We start from the raw sequence: 9,648 nt of genomic DNA, 5'->3' as shown, positions 1-9,648 counted from the left end.
AGAAAGTTACCTTTATCATCTATAGATTAAAACTCAAAGTTAAAAGTTTCTGTTGAGGTCTTAGCTGGAGAAACAGCTGTTAAGGTACCAGACACGGAAGCAATGAGAAGAATCTAAAACTTACAATCTAAGACTAATAATCAAGACTCTGCGAATTAATGTCGAAATCTTCCAAATTTCATTTTGAATTATTTTTTCCTCCTAAAGCTAGAAACACTCAAAATTCCGCATTCAAACAAATGCTAAACAATCAGGGGAGAGCTAAGAGAAACCTCATGGAAAATAGTCAAGAAACGGCATCTGGGGCCCCGTTGCAGGCCGGAAGCTCTGGGCTTCCCCTGAACTGGAGCCGGCTCCGAGCTCGCGATGGTGCAAACGGCTCGAGAGCGGGCGCCCGGGAAGCGCAGCCGCGCCGCGCGAGGGGCGGGGGCCAGCCCAAGTGAAGCATTGCCCGTCGCCATGGCAACGGCAGGAGCGGCAAACAGCCGGCGAGCCCGGCTGACTGGGCTGACTGAGCGGACTCCGGGGAGCAGCCGAGGGCAGGGGGCGGCGGCTGCGACGGTGGCGGCGGCGGGGTCCTCCCTGCACCTGGGGACCGCGGCCAGCACGCTACGAGTCTCCGCGGAGTGCCGCAGCGCAACGCCATGGACAAGCTGGTACTGTGCGCGCTCTGGCCACGCGGCCTCCACGCCCAGCCAGTGCCGCCGCGGCGCATGCGCGGCCGAGCGGCTCGGGGCTCCCTGGTTCCCGAGGTTGGCTGCAGAGACCAGGGAGGGGCTCGGCTTCTGGTTCGGGGTTTTCAGAGTTTGGGGGCCGAAAGCACTTTCTTGACCTTTTGGGGCTGGGACTGCTGTTTCTGGAGTTTTACACGTTTTTTTCTCCAGGTGGTAGTTGTCAATCACGCCCACCAGGGCACCCCAAAATGCAGAACGCACTAAGTTCAGGGACTTCCTCCTCTTCCTCTTGATGCTAAAAAGGCCATTGGTTGTCTGCGACGTGGACCTGAGCCACCTATTGTCCCATAGCGAGCATCAGAGATATCTAGGTGTGACAAAGGTCGCTTTTGTGTCTGTCGTTTGTTGGCTGTTACCAGCTCTCATTAGCCTTTGTGTTTGGACAAAAGCGAATGTTTAGTTCCCCTGGAGAGAGGGAGGGGTATGGTGTGCAGAGAAAGCCCCGCTGGGTGGGTTCTTTCTGTCTCCTACATTTGCCTCGGTGGGCATCGGAGCAGGTGCAGCTGGAAACTCACGCTGTACAGTTAAATCAGCTTTCATTTCATTAGTCTGGCTCTTTTTTTTTTCAAGTGAATATTGTGGAATGAAGAATAATCCAAGTACAGTACTTGTTTTTGCATTTATCTTCAAGGACGATTCCTTTCATGTATATTTTTCATCAGGTACACTATAGTCATATAACTATTATGCTAATAGATAAAATATGCACTTTGTCATGATTTTAAAGATATAAATTTATACTTATTGAATTAAGAGCAATGTATCTAGATTATGCAAATAATACTTCAGCATTTTCCTGCTCTCTGTAAATATTTACCTTGCTCAAAATTGGCTTTTATTCTTGTGTGTATCCTTTTATGGTAGACATATATTAATATTCTTATTTTCATATAATTTATGTCATAAATACTTGGAATTTTCACTATATTTTGTGTTTCTTGAAGACATACTCATTAGCTCTTTTTAGTATTTCAAGTGACTGTTCTCATTTTCTGTCAAAGAAAATGGTGACCCTAAAATGACAGATGACATTGTTATTTCTAATACCAATAAACCAATGACTTTTTTATATGTGTTAATTTTAAATCCATATATAATGCAATCTTACATAAATTTACCAAGTTTTCCCCTTGAAGGATATAAAGCATGGCTATTAACTTTCATCTGGGTTCTTATAGTTTATTAATTATGTTTGCTTTCATGTTTCAGCCCTATGCTCTTTTACTCTAATTTTCTCTTGGTCTGTTCAAGTTGAACTTAAAGAACTTTGAAAACTATCAAATATCTCTTATTTAACTTCCCATAGTAAACTAAGAAATTAAATTTGATGTACCTCTTTTTACCTGTTAAATTTATAAAGACCTCTCCCCTCCCTCCAAGTGTTACTGGAAAATGTTTAATAACATGGGAAAATGGTTACAATTAATGAGTGAAAAAAGTAAATTATTGAAGCAATAGGTTCCAATTTTATGAAAATAAAAATGGTATATAAATATCTATGGAAAACAGAATAAAAGGACATACACCAAAATATTGATACTGATTATCTCTGGCTAGTGGCATTAAAGAGGATTTTAATTTTCTTTATTTTTAACATTTCTATAATGAATATACAGATTTTATAATACATAATTTATAGTTAGAAAAAAAATTATAAAGAATAGTGACCTAAAAAATGTTTGCACAACATTCTTCTTCTAAGACACACTTAGCATCCTTTGGTAAATATTTTCTGTTTTCTATTCACTCAGGTCACATGTTTGTTAACACTGTTTTACAACTCTTGCTCTCCCCAGCTAAGTAAGCAATCCCCATTTTACTTAAGTTGGAAGTATGGTGGAAGATGGTAAATGAGCAGGTGCAGATCAAAGTGAAGACCAGCAACCATGAAACAAACCTGTGGCCCAGCCCTCTGTTTCCTGTACTGCTTGATTTTCTTAACCCTCGTCATTGGCACGTTAGTGCCCCTAGTCCAATATTGATTTGGAAAGGATTTTGGTAGCCCTAATAATTTATTATCCATTCTGTAAATGTGGATTTTTGTGGTTATATTATTTAGAAAAGATAGAAGTAAATAGACCCTCAAGCAAATAGGTGGTGTAGAAATTGTTGCATCCCTGAAATGTGACTTTCACAGAACGTTCAATTCTCACAGGAAGACAGCGTCCCTTGTGTTTCCCCCAGGTGCCTGGTAATGGTGTGGCTGAGGCATGTCTCAGTATTGGGAAAAGGATACAGTGAGTATGGCTATTTCGAGGAATTGGTTCCTGCTGCATAAGAAATGCTAGGAGGAAGTTTACCTGTTACATTTTCTCCTTTAGTCACGCTAAGCTCTTTCCTGGCACTCACCAGAGCGGCTGTTTATTTATACCTCTGTTCTGTTTGCATTTGGCTTTACTTCTTATGGCCTTCCTTTTAACAGACAAAAAAAAAAAAAGAGTCAGCAACTGCTCACTCATTACTTTGTTTACGAATAAAAACCAACGGCTTCAACTCAAGAGTAAGTTACCTGCTAGCGATATTTGTATTTCCCAGACTGTTGAGTTACAGTACTGCCAGGAAACAAGCTTCGAGACAGGGCATGGATCAGTTTGTCCTGTCCTTGCAGGGGCAGGCCCGGCCACGGGCCAGGCCCCATGAGTGGGGTGAAGGGCATAAAACTGGTAGAATGAATGCTTTCTTTTTCTATTTCTCTCTCTCTAGAGAAAATGCTTAGAAAGTGAAGCTGGAGTTGAGAAAATGGTATTACAGACACCTGGGCAGTTCAGTTGAATTCAGTAAATACTTATTAAGTACCTACTATGTTTAAAGTACTGTGGAAAGGCTCTGGGGAATATGACCTTTCCTTTCTTCTTTTCTTCCTCCATTTTTCCTTCCTTCTCCGCCTTTGCTGTCCCTCTTTTGTTTTTGTTTTTGTTTGTTTGTTTGTTTGTTTTTTTGAGACACAGTCTTGCTGTGTTGCCCAGGCTGGAGTTCAGTAGTGCAATCTGCAACCTCTGCCTCCAAGGATTCAAGCAATTCTCCATTCTCCTGTGATTCTCATACCACAGCCTCCTGAGTAGCTGGGATTACAGGTGCTTGCCACCAAGCCCTACTAATTTTTTGTAGTTTTAGTAGAGGTGGGGTTTCACCATGTTGCCCAGGCTGGTCTCGAACTCCTGGGCTCAAGTGACCCACCTGCCTCGGCCTCCCAAAGTGCTGGAATAACCAGGCCTGAGCCACTGCACCTGGCCACCCTCCTTCTTTCTTCCTTCATTCATCTCTTCTTCCCTCTCCCCCTCCCTCCCTTCCTCCCTCCCTCATTTATTCCTCTTTCCCTCCTTTCTCCTTTCCATCTTCTTTCTCTCTCTCATTTCTTCCTCTTTCCCTCTCCCTCCCTCATCCTCTTTTTCCTTCTTTCCTTCCTTCTAAAATACATACTGCATGCCTTTTCCTCCCTCCCTCCCTCCCTCCCTCCCTCCCTCCCTCCCTCCCTCCCTCCCTCCCTCCCTCCCTTCCTTCCTTCCTTCCTTCCTTCCTTCCTTCCTTCCTTCCTTCCTTCCTTCCTTCCTTCCTTCCTTCCTTCTTTCCCTTCTTTCCCTTCTTTCCCTTCTTTCTCTTCTTTCTTTCTTTCTTTCTCTTCTTTCTTGATGGATTCTCACTTTATCACCCAGGCTGGAGTACAATGGCGCGATCTCGGCTCACTGCAACCTCTGACTCCTGGGTTCAAGTGATTTTCCTGTCTCAGCCTCCCGAGTACTTGGGATTATAGGCATGTGCCACCACACCTGGCTAACTTTTGTATTTTTAGTAGAGACAGGTTTTTGCCCTGTTGGCCAGGCTGGTCTCGAACTTCTGACCTCAGGTGAACTGCTCACCTTGGCCTCCCAAAATTCTGGGATTACAGGCATGAGCCACTGCACCTAGCCTACATACTGCATGCTCTCTGACAGACCTTTTTTTCAAATTCCCCTTTAGGACCCTGGAGCTCTCCTAACATTCATTACACAATTAATGATGCTTCCCCTCTTTTTTGTGAGGACCAAATGAGATGAACAAATTGTGACTCCTGCCCACTGTTTTTGGGTATCCTACAGCAAGATCAGCGGCCTGCCCTCCAGGAGATGGAGTCAGTGTATTGAGAAAGGAGAGTGCACATGTGATAATTGTCAGATTCTTGTGAGGAATCTATCCAAAGCTTATGCTATTTTAATATCTATTTAATAGAAAGCCTGCCATTGTACGTATCCCAGATGGGGTAATAGAATTATGGGATAACAGAATTATGATCAGACTCCCATAGGTCATCATTTCTCCTCTGAGGAGGTAACACAAAGAGTCAGAATGTGAGAACATCTTTCTTTTTTGAAGAGCTTCCACATTGGGCCAGCAGGGCTTGGCTGTGGGGATGTGGCCTCAGCTCTGCATCCACCCCAGGGAGTGGGTGTGACTTTTCTGGACTGCTTGGACATTGGAAAAAAAAAAAGTCATACTCTTGGAAGGCTGAAAGCTCTGTGGATCATTTCTGAGCACTGTTTCGCCTGTCGGCTACACAATGAAAGAGCCAGTGGTGTAGTGGTGTCCGGAGATGTCCATCTGATTGTTCATTACACAGAAACCAGGCAAAGCCTAGCTTGGAGAACGGCATCATTGCTGGCGCTGGCAGTGTTCCCCAAAGGAAGATCGACTAAGTACCAGGAACTGTGTTGGGGCTGAGGATATGTCAGGGAAGAAACAGACAAGAGTCTCGCCTGGGTGGAGCTGACAGCCTTGTGGGGCTATGGAGAAGCCATGGAAGGCCTGGTCCACAGCCAGAAAGAGACCAGGAGAGGCCAGAGGAGGGACAGATCCGTCCAGCCAGAAGAAATGATCTCTGAGAAGACCCAAGGCCATTGGAGGCTCGGAGTGGAGCCCATAGTGGAGACAGCAGCAGAAGGCAGGAGGAGATGATGCTGCAGCCAGAGCCGAGGACCAAATAAGGCCTGGGGGATCATCAATAAGAGAGAATAAAAAAGACCAAGCCCTCCTGTGAGCCCACAGCACTTAGAGTTTAGTAAAAGGACATCAGCATTGTAACTGACAAGGCAGGTTTTGGTAAGTACCACAGCTTAAGTGCTTACTATGTGTTATGGGCTGAATTATGCCCTTTCCAAGTTTGTACATTGAATTCCTAAATCCCCAGTACCTTGGAACGTATTTGGAGATAGGGCCGTTAAAGAGGTAGTTAAGGTCAAATGCAGTCATATGTGTGGGCTCTAATCCAATATGATCGGTGTTCTTGTAAGAAGAGATTAGAACCCAGACACACAGAGACTGAGGGGTGACCACGTGAGGACCCAGCGAGAAGGTAGCCATCTGCAAGCCAAGGAGAGAGGCGTCAGAAGAAACCAAACCTGGATCTTGGACTTGTGGCCTCCAGAACTGTGAGAAAGCAAATTTCTGGTGTTTAAGCACCAAACTATGGGATTTTGTTATGGTGGCCTGGGCTGACGACCCTACTGTGCTAAGCAGTTTGTCCAGATCATCTCAGTTAATACCTATTATAGCCTCGTGCTGGTATGTAAACTGGATTTTACAGGCGGGAAAATTGGGGCTCAGAGGTTAAAGCTCAAGGTTGGCTCAAGGGCATGGAGCAAGTATATGTCAGGGATGAACTGAAACTCAAGTCATTCAGAGCGAAGGCCCGGACTCTTGCCCACTTCGTCTTTTTGAATAGTGGGTGATGGGAACACAACGCCAGGGTTGGGTGTGGAGAGGTGTGGGGAGGGGAAAGAAGCAAGACAAAAGGTGTGGGGCTGCAAGGGGAGTGGGTTTGGAATAGGGGGCTGCAGGATCAGGACTTGAGGAATGGAATAAGCTTCCCTGGGAGTGATCCCCACGAGGCTGAGTCCCTTGTCCCTGCTGGTTTTGTCCTGCCAGCCCTGTCCAGCTCTTGGGTGTGGGACGCCCCCTCCTGCCCTGTCTGTTTTTCCATTTCCCCTCCAGACTCATGCTCAGCCTTTTCCATGCTAGAAAATTACCTGTGTGTTTTTGTTCATGGAGTTTTGTCCTTTAACACACAAAGCTGATTCTGGATGTGAATTTAAAATGCAAACTCCAGCATATAAGGAAGAAAAATAAAACACCATATTTTTGGTCTTCCAAAAAGTTTTACCAAAACTTATCGATTGTGCAAGGATGACTTAAAAGGAACACAGGTGCTGCATTTTGAAGATTTTCCTCATCAGCTGACGCAAGTTAGGATGTCCAAAGTCTGTTAACCCCTCAAGGAGCTGAAGTGGTGTGAATTTGTGGACACAGGCACAACAGCGTTCAAGTATGTTGTTTGCTCAGCATTCTGTGTCCAACAAACCTTTATTATTGTGCTCCTGTAATGTTGAAGATAATGAGATGAAAGATGGACAAATCCCTGCCCTCAGGGAGGTTAGAACTGAGCTGGAAGAAACAGAGAGGCCATTTCAATGATTATGTTAAGTTCTAGTTGGAAGCATTCACTGGACTGTTTTTGTCACAGAAAGCTGGAGAACAGACTCCTGCCTGGGAGAGTCAGAAGAGGGCCTTTCTGGAAGGTGATGCTTGAGTTGAGACTAGATGATGGAATGGAAGGTAACAATGTGGCGAAGGGGAAGAGGCTGGCAAAGGAATAGAGGGCTTGCCACTGGTGGGCTACTGAGTGGTTTGGTGCAGCTGGAGCAGGGGAGAGTCATAGAAGGATGTTGAGGCTGAGGCTGCAGAGGGACTTTCAAGTCCCGCCATGAAGAGGCTTGTGTGCTGAGTTTTGGGACTTATCCTTGAAATCTCAGCTGCGTTACTGAGTACCACGGTGACTCTGGAAGCATGTGCAGGATGGTTTGGGACAGGATGGGACGAGAGAGGGAGAGACAAGTTAGGAGGTGATTGCAGAAATCTAACAAAGAAAGTAATAAAGGAGATTGAGAGGCTATTTAGATCAACCCATCATTTCACAGTTTAAACCAAAGCTCAGAGAGATTAAGTCAGTTTCCTAAAGTCACACAGCTAATAAGCAGCAGAACCAATACTGGAAAAGAAAGATGGAAAGGTAGTCATCATTTCTGAAGGCCTGCCGTGTGCTAGGCATGCCACATACCTGTGCAGTTTCCTTTCACCTCACTGAGTAAGTGTGGTTGTTTCATTTCAATGATGAAAATGCAGAGGCTCAAAGAAGTTAAGTGACTTGTCTAAAGTCAAACAGCTTGTGAATGCAGTGATGAAACCCAGACCTTCGCACCACAGTGTGCTGCTGACATTGGGTATTGATAACTTTTGCAACGCAAGATGCATTATTAATAGGAAAAAGGGAATAGAAAAGGACTCCTTGTTCTTTAACTCCTAGGCCTTTCTGACTCCACATTGCTTGGATTTCAAAACAATTCTGTTGTTTGGTACTCATGCCTTTTACCTTCTTTCCTCTTTCTGGTTTAGGCAGCAAAAGCCTTTAATTAGCTAGCCCGCAGCTCATCAGAGAAAGGTGGCTGTCACTGAGCTCTCCCTTTGCTCTCCACGTGGCCTGACATTTCCCAGGGTTCTCCTCTCTTTTTCTCTTTCAGATAAGGAACAGCTGGGCCAGGAGGACTCTTGACCTAGATTTGGTGGCCCTGTTTCACAATAAAAGATAGTTAAATAGACACGAAGCAGCTATATTCGAAGCATTTCTTTTCTAGTGAAAGAGGAAGTTCCAGAAAGTTGGAGCTTGTTCTCGATGTCATTGCTGCACAGATTACTCCTAAAGTTATTGGCTTGACATAGCAATGATCATTGTATTCTCTCTTCCGATTTCTGTAGGTCAGGAAACCGGGGAAGGGATGAATTGGGTGGTTCTGGCGTGGGGGTCTCTCCTGCGGGGCTCTGTAGGTCAGGAAACCGGGGAAGGGATGAGTTGGGTGGTTCTGGCGTGGGGGTCTTTCCTGCGGGGCTTGGGAGGCTGGAATAGCTGGGGCTGATCCAGCACCTCTCTCTCTTTGTGTAATCTCAGACAGCTCCACGTGGTGTCTTCACATGGGTCACTTTGGGCCTGCTCCCAGCAGGGCGGCCTCAGGGCAGCGGGCTGCTTTCATGGTGGCTGAACGCTTCAAAGAGAGAGTATTCTGGAGAGCAAGGCTTGGTTGCATCACTTTCCAGCCTTGGAAGTCACTTCTGCTGTAATCTATTTGTCATAGCAGTGACAGTCTCTCCTCCACTCCCCATTGAGAAGTGGAGACCCCACTTCTCTCTGGGAAGAAGGTCAGGCTCACACTGAAGGACGAGCATGTTGGATGGGATGTTTTGGTGGCCATCTTTGGAACTACCGTCTGCCTCGGAAGTCATGAATGGAGTATGAGAGAGAGGTGAGAGGGAGGAACGACTAATTTGTCTTCTTTCTGACCAGGGCTAATGGTAATCTCTTAAGTGGCTTTTAATTTGCCATTAGGTCTTACCTACCAAAGAAGTCAAAGCACTGCTCATATTATAAGTGAATCTCTATTATTTAAATCAATACAGGATGAAAAATGCACATGCATTTTCTTCACAATCAAAAAACAAGAAATGAAATTCTCCCAGGCCCAAACTTTTTTGGTAAGGGAATATTTATTATCAAGTGAAAACATTTTTAAGAATTTTATATGTAGCTCTGATATTTTCTTCTTCAGATTTATAATTAATAGCAAGAATATAATTTATAGAAATAGATCAGTTAGATTAATTTACTGCTATTAAGACAAAATGAAAAATGACAAGAATGATGTATTTCTATTATTAGGTGACAGTCAGAAATGCTATAAAAATGCTAGTCATTAAAAACAAAAACTTTTTGCTTCAAAAGTTCCAGGTGCTGTATCAACCGGAACTTTAAGTTGTACATTCTTTTGTTTATCAAAAAAGGCATCTATTGCTCAGTTTTCAATTACTATCATAGTTGTATTTTCTTTAAAATGAT

At 44.4% G+C, this 9,648-nt stretch overlaps 1 protein-coding gene across 1 annotated transcript in view; it reads left to right on the top strand.

The window, feature by feature from the left end:
* The first annotated feature begins 470 nt into the window (after nucleotides 1-470).
* DNAH5 (dynein axonemal heavy chain 5) overlaps nucleotides 471-9,648 on the top strand; it is a 321,438-nt gene continuing 312,260 nt past the window's right edge. Inside the window, exon 1 of the mRNA XM_045393550.3 lies at nucleotides 471-656. Within this exon, the coding sequence (XP_045249485.2) occupies nucleotides 645-656 (12 nt within the window). The 5' untranslated portion in view covers nucleotides 471-644. The remainder of the gene's footprint in view (nucleotides 657-9,648) is intronic.

Source organism: Macaca fascicularis, chromosome 6 (assembly GCF_037993035.2).
Source record: "Macaca fascicularis isolate 582-1 chromosome 6, T2T-MFA8v1.1".
NCBI classification, from domain to species: Eukaryota; Metazoa; Chordata; class Mammalia; order Primates; family Cercopithecidae; genus Macaca; species Macaca fascicularis.
This window is presented reverse-complemented; position numbering and strand designations above follow the sequence as displayed.